Source organism: Aulonocara sp. 'chitande type north' Nkhata Bay, linkage group LG18 (assembly GCF_057382095.1).
Source record: "Aulonocara sp. 'chitande type north' Nkhata Bay isolate Kocher_YH1m ecotype deep benthic linkage group LG18, A_spYH_male_GT1.1, whole genome shotgun sequence".
Lineage (NCBI taxonomy): Eukaryota > Metazoa > Chordata > Actinopteri > Cichliformes > Cichlidae > Aulonocara > Aulonocara sp. 'chitande type north' Nkhata Bay.
Window position 1 is genome coordinate 13,512,164 of NC_141361.1, and position 20,029 is coordinate 13,532,192.

A 20,029-nucleotide genomic window follows, 5' to 3' on the forward strand; every position below is an offset into this window, starting at 1 on the left:
TTAACAGTACAAAGTCATGTTGGTGGCTAATGGATGCGTGGAGAGAAAAACAAGGTCCACAATCAACAGTTGTGCTCTGTAACTTTATTCTGGGTCTTGCATTTGGAAAATAAAAGTCACGTGCCTAAAAACATAAAGGGGTTCGAAATATAATTGAAAACAGAAAACAAACATCTTCAAACGTTTGTGAAATCTTCTTTTTCTCTTTGGTTTTATGATCAGGGTGATCACTAAGAGCAGCAAAGCCTGTAAAACTGACTGTTGATGGTGCCGTTTCTCAAGGATGGGATATACAGACAATATTTGTGAATACTTCCCTCATAACCTTACTTATTAGTATTACCCTTATACATGTATTGCTAATACAGTACTTTTGACATATAGAATTAAGCATATTTAGAAGTCCTTGCAAATTCCATAAGAAGCAGAAGGAAAATTGAGAGGGAACATTTTTCCAGTACCCTTCAGCATTGACTTAATGCATACATGTCTCAGTAAAAGATTGTTTATTTGTGGTCCAACAGTTACATTCAACTCTTCTAATTCCAAGAGATAAGAGAGACTTCCACCACCCATTAATCTTTTAATTCCAACTCCACCTGACCTAAGTGAATATTTAGTCAACATTCAAATAATGAGCAGACAAAATGGATCAACATGAAGATGAAATCATGATTAAAAACCCCTGGAGAGTCTTGGGTCGATTTGTGGCTATTTTCAAATTTCGATTACATGCCATTTGCACAGTGTTGAATGGAATATAGCGAAAGTCTGCAAAAAAAAGTTCGGTCACATTTACTGTTAAAATTTCAGTATGACTTCCGGAAATTAGCTTCAGTGGCTAAGCTAGCGATAAACTTACACTATTGGTCCTAGTGGTCGATTTGTGCCCCATTGAAACCCATTATAAACGCTATTTTTCACGGCAAAAAAATTACGGTCAAATCGATCGTGATCGGTTATGTTTCCGCTTCCGCTTGCAGTACTGGCCTTAGAGTTGTAATTTTTTTATTTGTCCACCGGGTGGCGCCCTTGCTCCACATGTGACGCCTGCTGGAACATACACACCTTCTCCAGCGGCCTGCTCGAGACAGATACCCGGAAAAGGCAGACTAATTTCCCGCGTACAGCAGCAGCTTGGCCCGCTGCTCGTTCCAGACCATTTTATGACCTTAGGATCGTTTGAGGGTGCATTAATTTTTTTTAATCAACAGGAAATGACGTATTTGTTTTCACGTGGTAGCGGAAGTGTGTGCTGCAGACACGGGAACCGAACCATATGCTCCGGCGCTGCGCGAAACACACCCGCGGCAGAGGCACTCCTCCCCGGGGGAGCAGGAGCAGCAGCGCCGCCTGGGGACATTTTCGGCTTTTGCAAAAAAAATTAAAAACGGATCGAAATTAATGTTGGTGCCAATCTTTTGTCCATCTAAAGGCCTAATTATAATAACAATAAAATATTACTTCAAATGTTTTTTTTGGAAAATATTTTATGTTTTATGTTTTATGTTTTTGGGGCAAAAAAAGCAGTGCGCTCATGTGACGAAACCGGGATATAAAGGGTTAAAATCCGCGAAATGTAATTAAAACTTGACATGAATATTTCAAGGAGAAGTAGGTCTAAAAGATTGGCTAATTTAAAGTGGAATAAAATATTAATATATAAATTTTTTATAGCACTTTTTGGGCGTGGTCGATAGTGTGCATTTTATGAAATGCGCTCCTGGAAAAAAAATAAAAGGCGATCGAAATGACTGTTGGTGCCAATCTTTAGTCCATCTAAAGGCCTAATTATAATAACAATTGAATATTACCTCAAATGTTTTTTTTGGAAAATATTCAAGTTTTTTGGGGCAAAAAAAGCAGTGCGCTCATGTGACGAAACCGGGATATAAAGGGTTAAAATCCGCGAAATGTAATTAAAACTTGACATGAATATTTCAAGGAGAAGTAGGTCTAAAAGATTGGCTAATTTAAAGTGGAATAAAATATTAATATATAAATTTTTTATAGCACTTTTTTGGGTGTGGTCGATTTGTGGCTCTAAGACCGATAGTGTATGCATTTTTCTAAGACCCTCCATTATTAAAAAAATATATTTTCTGTATCAATTAATTAATATTATAATTGTCACAGTTTTAGAGCAGGGGCCATGTAAACCAGAGCTCGAAAAAGAGTTTTCAGGGCCATTTGAGGGCACTTTGTCTATGGCTGAGAATCCAGGGTTAATCGCTTTAAAAGCAGTAATTAGGTGTTAAGAGGTGTGCATGTCTGTTTAGATTAGCCTCCAAGATAGATTACGCTCCATGACTTACGATAACCTCCCCCCATCAGAACTCGGTGCTCTTCAAAAGCCCATTAACACTCATATTCCCTATAAAGACTAAATAAAATTGATATTAGTGGAAAACTGGCTTTGAATGCACATTTTCACTTTCTTTGCAGCAAATGAAAGAAAAACATCAAACTAATTAAATTTACAATAAAACAGAGGAGCTCTGGGGCCCTTTAACAGGCAACTAATTGGTCATAGTTACTTCATAGGAGCTCTGAAATCTTATATCGAAATAACATATATCATTAATACCTGTACATAATGCATCCATAAACGGTGACAGTGTGTGTGTTGTAAAATATCTTACCACCACAAAACAGTCAGAACACAACTCAATTATAAAATCTCAAGTATGAATTTTTCATCAAGTTGTAGTACAATACAAAAACATTGCTACTTCTGCCAACATGACTCTATGTGTCATCTCTCATCTCAGTTCAATAGAGATTCACTAAAGGTTTACAAAATGAATGATTACAAAAGTTAAACAAGAGTCTGTTCAAGAACCTGGCAGGGATTTAATTGTATTTGTAGGGTTAAAACAAGGGTAAACATTTTAAAGTGATTTTTTTAAATGGTTAGACGTTTGTTAGACATAAAATAGATTTTAAAAAAATTCTTTGGTATCACGTGTCCGCGTCACTGGAACACGAGTCAAATGCTTTAAAGGGAGTTTGTAAACATTAACGGAACATGTGGTTACATTGTAACCTCGGATCTCTGAGTGAGAGACTATATCTCCAGCCTTTAGGCTCGGAGACACATTCCGTTCACATCTCCACAGCTGTTTTATAGTCAAGCTGTGGGGCCTGACTGGGCAAGCCGGAGTGTCTTAAAGAAGTATCCGCACACCCTGACAAAGGGGAATCATTTCCCCTACATATGGAATATGTAACAGAGTGGAGAGATAGTCTTGATGTGATAGAGAACCAGCTAAATCAAATCTGTCTGCTTCACATCACATGTGCTGCCAGGTTTTATCCATTGACTGAATGTGCTCTTTGGCCTTCATCCTGAGTGCTGCAATGCTTGAACTCCTGTCATCCTCCGTTGGGTATTTGTCATTGAAGCTGGGAGGACACTGATAAGGAGGTGGCCCCATATGTGGCTGCATACACTGGACCATCGTTGGCGGGGCGTTAAGGAAGCTTTGACTTGGATAGGTGGGTTGCAGGCTCTGAGGTGAACCCATGAAACCTGGAATGGTATGCATGGGTGTGGCACTGGAAATAGGTGAGGTCAGCCAGGGATCTAGCGGCATTGGATTGGCTACTGGCCCCACGTTTGGAGTCATCGGTGGACGGTTGAAGGATAGCATGGAGGAATCCTGGAGCTTCATGGTTGTGGTGTCCATCTTTTCTTGACGTCTCCACTTTGCCCTTCGATTTTGGAACCACACCTGAACCGAACAAAATGATATGAAATGCATGGACAAGGAAGCCTTGAATTACATTAGCAAGAACTAAAATATTAATAAAATATATCTTGGAGACTATGGAGGCTGCAAATGTACTATTTTCTAGTAATAACACAAGTTGGTGCAATATTTTTTTCTGTGTCTGTGTGCACAGTATTTGACCTAAAAGTGGACAATTGCTTTCTGGGCAATAGTGAACATAAAGGGCATTAACAGTTAAATGCCATATGATTGCATGGTGAAAAAACTAAGTAAATCCTTAAAATTGATTCTGAATGAAATAAAAAATTTTTTTACTACCAATAGCTGCACCTTTTGCAAATGACATCATGCCTTTCACTGAATTTTCCCTTGCAGTAATCCCATAGTAACAGATGCTTCCAGTTAAACCTGTAAGTCTGTGCCTTCTCTAATCTAAACAGAGACTTTAACTGAGTTCTGCACGAGCCAGGTAAACAGTGATTCGACTTTCCAAGAAATGGAGTCAGGTGTACCAAAGCCCATTAATCATGCCAAAGAGTTTCAGGCAATATGGTCATCGGATCATTAGCTTTGAATAATGAATCCTCCAAGAAAAAGCATGTTTGTTAAAAGGTGAACAAATAATCTTCCATATCAACACCATCCCACTCAGGTTCCATATTACTTTTTTGATTTTTTCTAACCCTTCATCAAACACAAACGGTTGGTAAATATTCATTTCTTTCATGGATTTCTGTTGGAAGATTGGTAAACACTATCCATCAGTCCATGTGGTGTTATTTAGGTTGTGAGAATATCTGGATGACATGTGCTTATATCTTCATATACATTGCCTTTACCTGAACTCGAACCTCAGGCAAGTTGACTTTCATTGCCAGCTCTTCACGGCTGTAGACATCTGGATAGTGAGATTTCTCAAAGGCTCGCTCCAGCTCATGAAGCTGATAGGTGGTGAAAGTGGTGCGGTTTCTTCTGTGTTTCTTTTTAGCGTGCTCTTCATCGTTAGTGGTCTCTGGTGATCCCTCAGCATCATCTGCCTCCTTTTGCAAGTTGCTCATCTCTCCCTCACATTTGTCACCAGAGAAAATGTCAGATTCTAAAAAACAACAACAAAAGGACACAACCGAGCAGTGAAACTAAGGTTTTAAAGTGCTTTGATGTTTCGGCTTAAATTGCACACTACTTAAATGTCCAACATTTGTTATATATTTCCACTTTATGGCAAACAATAATAAATGGTCTAATTGCCCTTTGTTATTTCAGTCATCAGAAACCGAGAAAACCTGATATATGTAAGATTTTTCTAATAAGAAGTGAATACTTTGGGGGAAATGTTTTATGCATTATTCTACCACCAACTAAGAAAGTGAAATCTTTTATTAGCTTCCATGTTAAAACAAATCAATGATTGAAAACTCTTTTCAAAGCCCTTTAAAGGCTTATGAACCTTAGGGTGGGTTAGGGCTAGGTCTAAATGACATCATGTCTTTCACTGAATTCCTCCCTGCAGTAATCCCATAGTGACAGATGCTACCAGTTAAACCTGCAAGTCCCTGACAACTGGCTTCTGCACGAGCCAGGTAAACAGTTGTAGTGCCGATTGTGCTTTCTAAGAAATGGATGTAGAGCAAGGGAGTCATGTGAGTGATGTACCAAAGCTCATTAGTCATAGCAAATCGTTCCACGCAATATGGTCATGGATAAAAAGTATCTTTGTTCTAAAAGTGCACGTGAGGAGAAAGTGACTGCTTTTATACAAATCAAAGAACAGTCTTCCAAATCTTTCAATGTAGGTTGTTTTCTTTTTTTATGTTTAATTTAACAAACCAACTTGCTTTTCTTCTTCTTTTGGCTGCTCCCTTTAGGGATCCTCCACCTCCACCTCACCCTGTCCCTAGCATCCTCTGTTGTCACAATTTTCACCTACTCCTTCTCTGCATAAATGAATCTTCTCTGTGGTCGTCCTCTTTTCCTCCTGCCTGGGAGCTTCATTCTCTACAACCTTATATATAGTATATCCACTATCACTCCTCTGCACATGTCCAAACCATCTCAGCCTTGCCTCTCTAAAGTCGCGTCCAGTCAAATCAACCTAAACTGCCGAACTTTAAAACTTATTTAAAGGGACTCGTGTTTAATGCACATTATAGTAAACCCTACATTAAATATTAAAACACAGTTTTGAGGTACAAGTTTCAAAGCTGGTGCAGAACTACTGTTTGGCTTTGGAATTATATTTTTAACTTGCAGGGATAAAGACTCACGATAAAGATATGTAATAAAATAGCAGTTGCACAGAAATGTATATTCGACCATGCTTTATTTCATCCTTCATATACAGGATTTTTGTGTGTGTCATCTTTTACAGTCCAGAATTCAACCCTTGTCCACAAAATGTGTATGAAATATGTATTGTTGTCCAGCAAACAGTCACACTGAAGCATGGCCACTGTAAATATGGAGGTGTCTATAATCACACACAGTTTTAACTCTTTAAAGTGTGCAAGGCAGAAGAAATTTGTCGTTTTCCCAAAAATTAAAAACATATAGCAATGTAGCATGACATATCTGTAGCATATAGCATGTAAGCTCAATAAAAGCGCATAGGTTTTTTTAAGCTAATGAGTTGTCATAAAGGAACCCTCAATAAAAGCCAGTGGAACCATACTACATATTAACCGTTTCCTTTGTTGTCATTCAGCTCGCTGCTAATGAAATAAACAGCTCTGTCTCCTGGGAAAGACCAGGGAGACACAAATCCTCTTCAGTCAAGTCACTGTCAGATACAACTAATTAAATCTTTATCTTTGGTCCCGATAAATGACATCAAGCTCTTTTCTGTGCTAAAACCACGATGAACGATGTGCTCTATAACGATAATAATTCTTATTCTTGGAGATCTGAGCCATGTACATCTCAAGTTTTAACCTCTTAAGCCCCAAAAGGCAGGAGATCAGTTAGGCTTGGGGCTTAAGAGGTTAAAACATCCAGTTAAACTTAATTGTTTTTCAATTTTAGAATTGGTTGGTTTGCATCGATGTGTTCTAAAAAGTGTTATACAAGTGAAGAAAATACAATATATTTTGGGGCTTATCCTTTGTTTTATATTAGTCTTTTTGTTTTAGTTGTATTTATTATTTTTCCTGTCTGTGTAAACTGTTTATTCATACACATAAACTGTGTTTTTAATTGTTTTTCTATCTAGTTGTTCTACAGCGCTTTGTAATTCTGGTTATGATATATGCAGGACAATTAACTTTATTCTTAAATACTTATTACACTCAATTTTAGTTAATTTCAAACTGGTCCCACCTGCCTTGCTTGTATCGACAGGCACTACTTTCATCCTCAGAAGGTAAAGGAAGAAATATGGCAAACTGGATGGTCTGCTTTCCAGTGAGATGTACCAGTTACTTTACAAGTAAAACATAATAATATGTAATCAGTTTTTGTGTTAGTAGCTACACCTGCAGCTAACAAGTATGAAGAGAGTAAGATAGCTTTCTTTCTTGTTTAAGTGCCGAAGTGAAAGTAAAGTAAAATTATGTAAAAGACACTAAATGTATTTCACATCTTCATTTTGTATAAAAGAGCGTTAGTCAAAAGATATAGATAAAATTAAACCACACCATCTATTCATCTATGTATAATTTTTGCTGATGAAACTCAGTAGTGAGCAGTTTAATTTGGGTGCTTGAAGTTATTTAAACACTTGGGCTAACTTTTGAATTTGATGGGCTGTAAAGTTTGGAGTAATGCTTATTTTTTGTCCTTAGCATGTACACAAACTTAAATATTACAGTACAGTAAGTTTGTCAGTTACTTTACCACTTGCCAGAACTAATTGCATCTTATTGTTAAATAGCTTTGCATGAGGTGCAAAACTAGTGTATTTAAACAAGTTGTTTCAGAAAAGCAACTCAATTAACATGATGGCTTAAAGCGCCTGAGCACTGATACAGAAATGTGTGTACTATGTTTAAACTGGATGTACAAGATCTTAACAACCTTAGTACAGGTTTAATTCCACTCTTTAGTCGGTTAACAAGAAAATCCCCTCAATGATTTAAACTGAGAGGAAAAAACTTCCTGGTTTTTATGCCTTTTATTAAAAGACTCACCATGGTAGGAAGAATTTTGGGAGCTGTCTCCGAGGTCTGGTAGGTGAGCGTAGTGGTCCGATGGGACCATCTTTTCAGGATCCTGAGGGTTTGCTTCATTTGCTTTCTGGCTTTCATCACTTTCTGCTGAATGGAGTAAAGGGTCCTGGTCTTTAGTGAATCCCAGTATGACATCGATACTGTGAACCCTGCCTCCGGCACTTGACCCAGCACCTTTTGCCATGTCATAGTTGTCTAGGCAACTATCATCCACTATTCCCAGGGTATCCATTGACAAATGCATTCGAACCTTCGGAGACACTGTCTCTTTTTCCTTGTCAGAGAAAAGCAAAAGGCTACCAAGTGAGACGAGGCAGCGCACCTGTTGTTCTGCTTCACATAGAGCAGCAGAGCAGAATTTTGTGGAGTGTGCAGGCCGTTTCCACAAGAGCAAAGCCAATTCACATATCTGTCTGCAAAAGAAATAAAAGGAAAGAAAAAAAAGACAAAAATGTAAAGTTCTGCACTTGAAGGTAATTTAACGGTTTGTTATTAGTCTTGATGGACTTTACGGGAGCCCCAGTTTGCTCATCGTGATCCTTTAGTTTAAAATGAGAGTAGGAGTCCCTATTGGGAATATTAGCTTCTGGTAAAAGTTGGAAGAATTATGAATTAGTAAAAACTATTTTACATAATTAAACAATTTGAGTGAGTAAAATTTTCTTCTTTTTTTTTTTTAAATTGAGCTGATCCTGAGTTTACACTGATTCCCATTTCTATTGTAATGCGATTCAAGTTTGTCAAATAGGAAGGCAATCAGCATGGTTAAGAATTTAGCTGGATACATTTTGTGATTGCCTTCAGGGCACAAAAGAGTGAATTTAACTCATCTCATGCCTAAATATAAATCAGCTTTATAGAAAGTGTTTATCAACATATTTGAGCGAATGCATAGCGAGAAAGTACATAAAGTAATCTTACCTTCCTTCGTTCTCCTTCCACAGGCTAGGCTGCGCACATGACGTCTCTGCAGTCCGTAAGTAGACAACTGACTCTAACAATATCTACCGTAGGCATTTGTTACTCCCTGTTAAGTCCTTGAAATCCCCTGCAAACAACTGAGCAAATGACCTACTGCTGAAGTTCTGTGCAGAAAGAACAAGCAACATGTCTCCCCCAACAAAACTCCTCCTTAACCGCACAAGACACCAAAGCTGGAGGTTGAATGCTAGTAAAATCAAAGAGTTTAAGAGGTTTATTAATTGGAATCCTTCCCCTTTAAGAATGACTGACAGTTGTTTTCTGGTCAAGTAATTGCTCCAAATGTGTCCTGCATTCAGACCACAGAGGGAGGCCATTGCTAATGAAGGCTCAACAAAACTTTCTTTCAAAAAATCTATTGTCTGAAAGATAATGGCTTGTACTGAGAGTTTTCCCCCCTACTAATCCCTTCATTATAGACAATATAAGAGAGGAAAGACACACAGATAGACTTCACTTAAATGGCTGCACACTGTAAACACGTAAAATAATGTTTCATTCAAGCAAGTGAAAGATTTTAATCCTCACACTACTCATTTTACCAGGTTTGATAAATTAAAATGGATTTAATCACATTACATTTTTCAAAGTGGAATACACACTGGTATATTGGGTTCAAATATACATGTATACTATAATCATTGCAATAACTTTTCACTGTCTAATGATACTTTTTTTTTTTTTTTAAAGCCAAAAAGGCAAAAAATAGTGATCTAAGTAAGGGGTCGCACCCCACTTGACAAATAATTAAGTAATTCATGCTTGAGCAGTCAATTTTTCAACATAATCCATTTCACTCCTTTAACTTTTTTAGCTAAAAGGTTTTCTTCAGTACCATGTTTGCATTTCTCAAATCAACACATAATCGACACATAATCTTGCTGATCTGCTTCTGATAGTACACAGTGGATTTGGATTGGTGGCACTGGGTATTTCATTCTGCAGCCTGCAAGATTCACCCGTGGCAGCTGGCACAGCCAAAGCCGTAGATGCTACAGTAGGTGTTGCAGAGATCAACCCCATCCTTAATTAGCCTAAAGACTTGACTGGAGATTTCCACTGACCTCACCCCACCTACCTTAAGATATATTTAGGCGTTCTTGGCATGCCAAACAAAATCCAGAACTTTTCTTTTAAAAAATACAAATTGCCTTCAAAGAGGTTTACTGAGAGTCTTGCTGTCAATTCTGACGTAAAGTGTTTTTTTTTAGATAGATAGTTTTCGCGAAGTTTTCAATTTTACATGTTTGCATAATTAATAACAGTTAATGTAACTGCATAAGTCCAGCAATCTGCTGGGTAGTAAATGTTGATCCTATTTGGGGGTTTTTTGGTTTTTTTATTATTAGCCCTTTGGCACACAATAAAGGAGCAGCAGGGAATAAACCATCTTCTAGGAGTCAGTGAGAAGGTTAAGAATCCATGGAAACCTAAAGCTAATCTAGCTAGTTTAAAGCCATCTGGCCTCACTTGAGCCACCAAGCTACATTGTCAGTTCGATCTATTAGCTGAATGGCTATAGGTTAAGTGGTTTTGGCTGACCACCTTTTCTGGGTTGTCAAAGTTGTTTTCCAATAAAGGAGAGACTGAAAAGCCTATTACTTTTGCCTGTGAATAAATAAAGAAGTTAAAGATGCCCCCCTGGCAGAGATTTGCTGGTAAGTAGGTAGCCACCATATGTTTACTATGAAGGAAGCCAACCCTGTAAGGTGTTGTGCAGCGTCACCTTTCTCTAACTTTCAATATGTCAGGGGGGGAAAAAACGAATAGCAAGTAAAAACCTGCTAAAGTTATTATTTTTCCTAATTCATTAGAATTAGAATTCACCCCTAAACAATGTTAGCTGTGACTCTGACAGGCATTTATTTTGCAAAATCTCACATATTTGCATGTTGAAAGTAAAACGCCTCCACAAAAACAATAATTGCCATTTAAAGAAATTGGAATGAATTTCTGTTGTATAAAGAAACTTTATTTACTTGGTTCCAAATATAAAAGGTCATCTTCGGAAAAGCTTGCACCATCGCTGCAGTTAATCCCTGTTACAGTAGGTCATCATGTTGACATGTGATATCTGTGAAGGCATATTTGTAGAATTAATTATGGCTCAGTTTTAGTAAACTAAAGCATGTATGTAAAATGTGTGTATGTAAAGTCGGATTTTAGTCCATACTGAATTGTTTCGTTTGATAACTCAGACTCTTATACTGTTTTTGTCATTTTTGGCAGGTATCTACTTATAAATTATAAATCATTTGTAAAGTCCTTTAATGTTTGGACTACTTTAATAACAGATCGTATTTATATGACACCTGCTGGACGCTCCTAATAGTAGCCAGGTCATAAGCAAGGGAAACTGATAATCATTTTATCACATTAATATTAATATATTAAAGCTGTCCCTCTTTGCTTGTTTCCCCATTATCCTAATTGAGTACAAATTGGTTAAGAGGGTGCAGCGCAGCTATCAAGCGCCTTAGTTTTATCAGATGACAGTTTAAGTCCCTGAGATCCCATTAGGAAGAAAGCAGCTAATGTTTAAAGGCGCTGTGTCAGCTTACAGGGGGAAAGGGGGATGGTGAACAGCAGGGGGATGACAGGCATAATGGAAAGGGAGGGTTAAATGCTGGGAGATGTGATCAGCTCATGTTCAAATGTGAAGAAAAGTCTAATCTGTCACATGGTGTTCGGTTGTAAATGTGCACTTTGTGCTTATTATTAAAAGTCTGTACAAAATGTGATCTTTTTACGTCTAAAGACTTGAAACTGGAACCAGTCACTGTCCAAATGAAATGATTTAAAAACAAATTTCAAATATCTCTTAAGGATACCTCCGATGTCTACAGAGGTATTAAAAACTACATTTTAATGTATTCAGCAACAAAAAAACATAATGGGATGATTGTCAATTAATAGAAGAGATAACAAGCTATATGGGTCCTAGATTAATCCTATGGCCCATAATCCTAGATTATACTCTGTGACCTAAAATGTCTTCTGTAGATAAAAGCAAATCCAAATTCCTGTCAAATAAAGTTCCAAATATGCAGTAAATCTCATCCGAGATAAATGTATTTGCGAAAATGATGCAGATAGACGTTAGTTGAAAGAAAACAATATTTGGGGCGTTCAGGTACTTTATCTTTTAATCTTTTAGTTTGTCATAATAACCAGAGTTTCTCTCTCGTCCACTCAGCCAGATTAGGAACTTAATGCTTTAACCTTAATGGGAATTTAACCTCTTTAAAGACAGTTTTTGAATGAATATCACAAACATAAGAAATAAGAACCCTTAAATCTTTATTGAATTTTTTACAGAGACAGATGAAGAGATATTTAAATTATTAAATATAATACAAATGACCGTACTGAGTGTCATACTGTGTGTATAAGTAGCAAAAGTGAAGTGAAGATGGCCGGATCATTTCACGAAGCACCTGTATGTAGAGAAGCGCTCCATAAACAAAGCACTTTAACCTGTAGTCTGAGTATGAAGACTGAAAAATAAAAGCAGTTATCTGTGAAATAGACACTTAATTTCAAATATTGCAGTTCAGGTGAAAAGTAATGTGTGAAGGCCTGGGTACAATGCGAGCACTGTATATTTTATACTTTGAGTTTTAGACAAGTAGTTATCACATGAGGGTACATTTCTCCTCTGCATTCTGCTTCATCTCCGACATTGTTGCCTGGGCCTTGGTTTTCAGTGTGTCCATGTCCAGGTTTTGAAGTCTATTGAGGAAAGAGTCATTGGCCTCCTCTTCCTCCTCATCCTCATCCACCATTTTTGCAAGCTCTTCTGGCACATCAATGTCATCCCCAGCCATCTCCACTAATGCCGTGTCTTGAGTGCTCTGTGACAAAAGTCACAAAATTGTAATGCAGTAAGTTCAGAATGATGTTAAAACCCAAAGATTTAATAAGTTACCATGGAAATGCACTTTAGAGCTGTTTAAGAGACTGAATGATTATGGCTGGGCAGAAATGCATCATATTAATGAATCAGGTGTTACTAGTAACATCTACAAAAGTTTATGAGTCTCAGTCAGCTTTGCTAGTAACCCAAAAACAAGTCTTTTTCCTAGTATTAATAGCAAATACATGCAATTAATTGCATGCTTTTTCTAAAATAACTTACTTTACAGTACTTACACAATAAATAAGTAAAATACACATTTTATTTTGAATATAAGTATAATTAACTGTGTTAAAAAGTATCCTTTCCCCAAATCCCTGTTGAAAAAATTGTGTTCACCTTCATGTGGAAACATTATTTACTTAAATCTGATGAAAATATGAAATGTTTCACAATAACTATACAAATGCACTGGTATGGTTCAATAGCAACTGCATTAATGTGTAAAAATAATGGATTTTTACCATTTAAAGAAAGTAATTATGTAAGTAAAGTAATTCTAAAAGGGTTGTGCCAGAAATCATGCAGTACTAGTCATAGAGTAAACTTACCTAAGTTAAAATTAAGTTGATACAACTCGAGTAAACATATTTATATAGAACATTTAAGCACAATAGTACAGACATGTGCTGCACACACATAAAATGCTCGGAGAAGTAATACAAATGATTTAATGAAAATCAGTAACAGTAATACAGTGATGAAAATAATAAATATAATTAATAGATCAATATAGTAAATAATAATAAAAGTAAAATAACATTGGTAAATGAGATACACTTGGAAAAATGGCACAATAAACTGATATATGTAAAGGTTAATGCAACTAAAGATATAGTTTCTTACATCTGGAAGTCGATATTTATCTCTTAAAGCCACTCGGAGATTTGCCCTCTCAGCCTTCTTGGTTGCAAAGTCCTTGTCACGCTGAATCCTGCAAAATGCATGCACTTTATGTAAGCCAGTAAATGGAACAAGTTACAAGGCCAACCCTGCCACATAGTGAGTGTGAGTTAAAGGAAAAAGAAACAGTAAATCAATCACTGGAATGTAATTGTGTTTATTTTTACCATACATTTAATGTATGATCATATGATTTTATTTATTTATTTATCATATTTTCCAAAATGCTCAGAATCCCTAAAATATATCTAATATAAGTAAATATTTCCTTTCATATCATTATGTTATCACACGCATCATACTGTTAGCAGAAGAAGACATGCCAGGACTGCCAGCTGCGTCAATTAGAATGTCGTATGAAACATTATCTTGTTAAGCTGATCAGCAAGTCTCACTGCACAGATCTTGTTTTCCTGCCTTCATCTATTGTGTTTGACCTTGTGTGGATCTGTGAGGATTATGTAGTTGTCTGACTGTCTGTTTGTCCACAAACTCTTCCTATGTGATCAGAAGTTGAGGGACCAGACTTGGGGTAGAGGTACATCTCAGGCCCCCTGAAATCATTTGCCAAGCCACTTATCAACAGGCTAATGGGACCCATTTTTAGCATGCATGGACAAATGATGGAACATATAATTTTCATTTAATGACCGTAAAATCTAATTTATGTACAAAAAACAATATATTTAATATATTATAATGACATATCGTCGCCTGGCAACCACCACTTGTCCAACATTTATGCAGCAGAACAGGACCAGAGAACCGTAATTTGTGCTATTAGCCCACTTCTGTAACTGTAGCTGCAGTAATGCCCTGCTTAATAATAAGATTAGCTACATGGAAAGCTAGCAGTTGGCCCAAATCCGGGGTTACTTGATGTTTTGGCCAGGGCTGCACTCCTTCACCTCATTCACTCCCATTGCTGTGCCATTTATACACAAAGGCGATATTAGCATTTAGCTACTTAAATGCAGTTCATCCTCAAATAGAATCACAGTAACTCAAAAAAGTACATTTTTAGCTTATCCTGAATAGCTTAGTTAGGTTATTTGTTGTTTTTTTGTTTTTACTAATTCTAAAAAAATCAAAGATGCAGACCAATTTTTTAATCACTTCTACTAACATTATTATTCAGTGTTGTCCATCAACTTCCTGTTGTAGAATATAGCTCGAATAATCTTTAAAGAAAAAAGTTACAAAAACAAACAAACTGGTGAACTTCAAAAAATTCATAAACATTTAAATAAAGACAAAAATCTACTTTAAAAAAATCACAATAAAAAAAATACCACAAAATAAATGAAATTAGTATTGGTGAACTTACCCTAATTAAATGAACTACTATTCCTTTTCCCGTTAAACATCATTTGCCACTTAAAAATAATTAAATAAACAAACATTTAAAAATTAACAATAATAAAAAAGAAAATCACAAAAATGTCTTTTTTTTCTTGCTGAACTTACCTTTATTAAATTAACAGTAACCTGTATTTTTGACCACCATACTTGCCTGATTAAGACTAAACTGCCATTTTCCACTTGAATAAGTAAATAATAAATCAAAAATTACTGTAATCTGTTATACAATCTGCCCTAAGACCTTCTTTTTTCACTTAGTTGAAATTAGCTTACATTGTAGCATCCCTTCAGATTTTAAGGTGATTAAATAATTATTGTTTTAAAACGCACTGGCTTAACAGACATGTTTAATGGTGGCTTCCTGAAACCAAACCGTGTTATTACACACAGAGCTTAATCTCCTTCACTGGCTAATTTGAGCCTCAAGGGAATAAACCGTACCTAAAGCTAAACTATAAGCCTGTCTCACATCCGCTGATGTCACATATGTAGTCACACAAGTAAGACTCCAGAGTCCATACACACCCACACACTATAGAAAACAATACAGTTTGAGAATGTTGACTGACAGTATTTTCTCATAATGGCAGAAGCTGACTCCAAAATGAGTCTTAAGATCATGCAGCTAAAGGGCAAAGTAGCCCTAAAGTCTGGCTTATGCCCAGTGCATGTAAAGAGAGCAGGGATTATTACATTTAAGTGGAAGTTAGCTTGTCTAATGCTCTCCCCATAAGGTAGGCATCACCAAAAAGTAACACGTTTTGCAGATTTGGGTGAATATGATGGAAGCTAGTACAAAGAAAATTAAGTGGCCGTTTGTACTTAGAAATACATTGGACTTTACATGCTAAATGCAAATTTGGTAACCTACAGCGATTCTTGTGTTGGTATTTTTTGCATATGAAAACTTCAGACCACCTCCCACCAATGCTAACCTGTCCCACACTGTCCCACACAAACACAGTGTTTTGCTCCACATTTAGTTTTTTGGGATCTGGTCAGCATACAAATGTCTGAAATGTAGAATACAGCTTGTATTGACAGGGAATGAAAACGAACCTCTTTCTTTCTAAATGTTGCTACTATGGTCCACAATGTAATAGTAATTCATGAGTGGGTTTTGAGATTAAGAGAGGCACTTTTTATCGGTGCTATATGCTTTTATCTGCAGCTCTGGAACAAACATGACGCGATAGCCTGGTATTACTAATCCTGCCGATGAGTAATACAGCCCGCGCTTAACATGAGTTTTATCTTTCCCTTTTTTAAAAAAAAAATTACACACTGTTAAACATTTAAACATTTACATAAATTTTAATCCCAGCTGGCATTAGATGAGCGGTGGGGTATGCTGTGGACAAACGGCCAGTCCAAGCACACAATAACACACAAGTATTCACACTTACATCAAACTTAGATTGTCATTTAAAAATGTTAACCACTAGTTTGTGACCTCAGTGCAAAAAACATATTGCTGAATAGTTGTAAACATGCTATCCAGTTTAGCTGTTGTTAACATTATTTTAAGGCACTGTTTTTCAGTGTTTCATCCAATGCTGCAAAGGTTTACTCACTTTTCTTCCACCATCTGCTTCTGGTACTCCTCAAACTCCTCTCTGGACATGCCTTTGGACTCTGCTGTTTCCTTTCCTTCTGCTCCTGCTTTACCGTTACCTTCACCGCCTCCTCCGGTAAAACTCTTCAACTTGTCACCTAACATTTGATTCATGAGGAATGCCATATTTCAGCTGTAATCTTTCTCAGTCCTACAGGGAAAGCGTAAAGCTAAGGGCCGGTGGAGAGGAGAAGGGTAACGTTAAAATTAAATTTTGTATGTTTAAAACAAGATACTGTTTACAAGAGCTGTATACAAACTTCCCTAGATGTGTGTCAAGATGATTAGACCGTGTCAATAACTTGTAGCTGGAGTAAAACCGATAAAGAGCTTAGCTCATAACTGCCAGCCTGCAGACAATGGAGAGTGTTTATCTTGTCAACAAGATGGAGCAGGATAGACCCTCTGGGTGTAGTTCACTATTATCTACTTGCCAAACCAGCACTAATCACTGCAATGGAACTAGTGTGATCGAATAATAAAAACTAACTGTAGGTAAAACATAAATAACTTCCATCATGCAAACGTACGCACGTACATTTCATATAAACAGTGGTTACCACAGTGGATGTTAAATTCAGCAGTGCTACAGCAGATACAGCTATTTATCATGAATGATACTGAACTTATTTGAGTTTGAGGTTAAAACACTAAAAACTCTTTTGCACAGCTCTTTGTTACTATATTATTATTTATAACTGTTATTTAATTGATATTAGGGTTAGCATGAGTTATACACTTGGAAAATACTATTCTTTTCCTATTGAGCTTCACAGTATTAACTGTTTTTAAAGGTGGACTCTACAGTCACAGAGCTGTCTTGATTTCCTTTAAGTAGAAATAAAAATGGTTCATATTTTAAAGCAAGATTTTCTTGTCACTGACATTTACATAAAAATGGTTTAGCTCACTGGGTTTAACAGGCAACCCATAAGCTACAGGGCTGATGCACAGTCCTGGGTTTGAAGCTTTCCTGAGGCCATTTACTGCGTGTCTTGTCCTGTGCACTGTCCCCAGCTTTCCTGTCTTCCTCTCTTGCCAAATCGTATGATACAAGCAGAGAATGTCTGTATCAGTTTGTGTATCGATCACACATTAAGTGCAGTTTGCATTGGTTAAAAATGATTTTGCAGGTTATCTGCATGTTAAAACAGGAATTAAAGAGGCGAATGATACTTCAAAGGTGTCCTGAAGCGTTCCTGTCTGCCATGACTGCCATATATTGTCCTAGTTAGAGCTAAGGAGTATTTTAGTGATGTTGTGGACGTCACACTTTCATAACATAAACATTCTGTAACACCCAGAACTGAAAAACTGCACAGAAACTTTCTCTTGGCTTTACAGACACTGTAAAATATTCAGTTCTCTGTGTAAAAATGCCTTGTTGATGTCAGAGGCCAGAGGAGAATGGGCAGATACTTCAAACTGATACAAAGCACAGCAACTAACTCATTGCAGCCAACGTATTACAACCATGGCAGCAGAGGACAACACCGAGTTCCACTCCTGTTAGCTGGGAACAGGAAACTGAGGCTACAGTATAGACAGACCAAAATTGAAGAAGATTGGAAAAATGACAGTGAAGATGAAAGCATGGATTAATGGAATCATTTCGCCTTCAAGCAGCTATTAAGGCTGTTGGTGGTGGTGTTCTTTTAATGGTGAGGGATACTTTGGATCCCAACTGATTGTTCAAATAAACCAGCCTCTTGAGTATTGTTGCTGACCATGTCCATCCCTTTATGACAACAGCATACCTATCTTCTGATGGCTTCTTTCAGCAGGATAACACACCATGTCTCAAAACTCAAATCATCTCGAAATGGTATACCTAATAAAGTGGTTTGTGAGTGTATCTTAATGAACATACTGAGATGGAAACGTCTAAATAAAATATCCCTTGAGAGATTTTAGAAATTCGTGTGGGATTTTTTCTCTGATGAAGACGTCAGATTTCTTTTAATTTACTGCTTGATGATTGTTATGTCTATTCACAGATTATTATTAGTGTCACAGAAAACTTTTGAGGTCCCATTCAATTATGTAATTTTGTTTTTACTATTTTAGCCTCCTTTGCTTTTGTCTGTCATACTTTCTTAGGTCTTTTGACAAAATTTGAAAACTCCTTTAGGACCATTGTTTTAATCGTCCTTGCTTCATTAATGCACACAAACACATCTTTCAGATCTCTTTCTTCACTTGTCCTTGCTGTGAATTCAAACAACAAAAAAGAGATGCTGCCAAGCTATAACAACCTGCCACAGCTTAGCCTGTGAGCCTGTGTCACTACAGCTCACCTGCTTTATACCACAGGTTATTTGCTGCGAGTATACAGACAGAGGAGTGGTCAAGAATTGGCTTACTGTGACCTCTGCCCCGGTAATCCACGTCGTCTTTACCATAGCCTATTGTGACGTATAGGTTCTTTATCCCATCCTTCAGACTCTCACCAAGACTCCTGGACTTTTTCCAGGTAACCTACAGTTTAAATTAGGGCTGAACGATATATCGCATTTGCGATAATATCGCGACATGATCAAGTGCAATTTTCTAACCGCAAAGGCTGCGATTATACTGCGATTATATTATACAATTCATGGGCTGCATCCTCCTGAGGCCACATTTGTAGACCGATTACGTCACAGCGACGCGCCGAAGGCTGTCCAAATTACTACCATATCCCAGAATTCATAGCGCGGCCCAGCCAAACTCCAGTTTCCAGCAATGGCGGCCGCTACTAAGTTTTAAAATTACTCATACTAATCTTTCTGGGTCACAAAATAAACTTTTAACATATTTTCAGGCGAGAAAGTAGTTGTGTAAACATCAAATATCTGCTCGGTTTATCAAGATATCCCATATTTGCAAAAGTGCTTAGACGTTTTCAGAGGCGTCTGCTACCCACCAGCTCGACAGCTAGCCGGGAGCTCGAGGGTTACTGATGCGGCCGAGAACGGCACAACTCCCTGCACATCATTTTCAGATCACCGCGGAGTTTCGCTGCTCGGGTTAAACGTAATATATAAGTCACTTAGACAACCTAAAAATGTTATTGTTGGGCTTTTTTCAGTGTTTTGTTTGTTCGTGAGTAAATCGGTTTGGCTGAGATTAAAGTTATTAGATTAGATAAAATAAAACTTTATTAATCCCCCGGGTGGGTTCCTCCTTGGTTTTCACACAGCTGACTAAACGTCAAACAGAAAACTTATTAAACAGAAGTATGAGACAGTCGAGAATTTACGCCAGTGTCTGGTTATATTTTAGATAGCAAGAAGCAGACGGCCGAGTTTATTAAACTCCACCGAGACAGCGGTGACGCTAATCAGAACTAGACCGTCCAATTTCACGCCTTTAAACT

General features: G+C 37.2%; 2 protein-coding genes across 2 annotated transcripts; both read right to left on the reverse strand.

Moving 5' to 3' along the window:
- Positions 1-68: 68 nt before the first annotated feature.
- On the reverse strand, positions 69-12,019 carry LOC147308143 (retinal homeobox protein Rx2-like). Its single transcript, XM_086270843.1, has 4 exons — positions 8,816-12,019; positions 7,856-8,307; positions 4,574-4,830; positions 69-3,734 (listed from the first exon to the last, which is right to left on the reverse strand). Exons 2-4 carry the CDS (start codon positions 8,136-8,138, stop codon positions 3,294-3,296), a joined length of 981 nt encoding a protein of 326 aa, XP_086126969.1. The 5' UTR covers positions 8,139-8,307; positions 8,816-12,019; the 3' UTR covers positions 69-3,293.
- Positions 12,020-12,158: 139 nt separating this feature from the next.
- On the reverse strand, positions 12,159-16,987 carry cplx4c (complexin 4c). Its single transcript, XM_086270844.1, has 3 exons — positions 16,631-16,987; positions 13,638-13,725; positions 12,159-12,729 (listed from the first exon to the last, which is right to left on the reverse strand). Exons 1-3 carry the CDS (start codon positions 16,795-16,797, stop codon positions 12,511-12,513), a joined length of 474 nt encoding a protein of 157 aa, XP_086126970.1. The 5' UTR covers positions 16,798-16,987; the 3' UTR covers positions 12,159-12,510.
- Positions 16,988-20,029: the final 3,042 nt, after the last annotated feature.

Excerpts from the sequence above, each read along its gene's own strand:
- LOC147308143 (XM_086270843.1), bottom strand. The coding sequence starts at position 8,138 with ATGCATTTGTCAATGGATACCCTGGGAATAGTGGATGATAGTTGCCTA. Across the intron at positions 4,831-7,855 it reads CCAAAATTCTTCCTACCATG|AATCTGACATTTTCTCTGGT; the intron begins GTGAGTCTTTTA and ends GTTGTTTTTTAG. Across the intron at positions 3,735-4,573 it reads TGCCTGAGGTTCGAGTTCAG|GTGTGGTTCCAAAATCGAAG; the intron begins GTAAAGGCAATG and ends TGTTCGGTTCAG.
- cplx4c (XM_086270844.1), bottom strand. The coding sequence starts at position 16,797 with ATGGCATTCCTCATGAATCAAATGTTAGGTGACAAGTTGAAGAGTTTT. Across the intron at positions 13,726-16,630 it reads AAGCAGATGGTGGAAGAAAA|GATTCAGCGTGACAAGGACT; the intron begins GTGAGTAAACCT and ends TGCATTTTGCAG. Across the intron at positions 12,730-13,637 it reads ATAAATATCGACTTCCAGAT|AGCACTCAAGACACGGCATT; the intron begins GTAAGAAACTAT and ends CTTTTGTCACAG.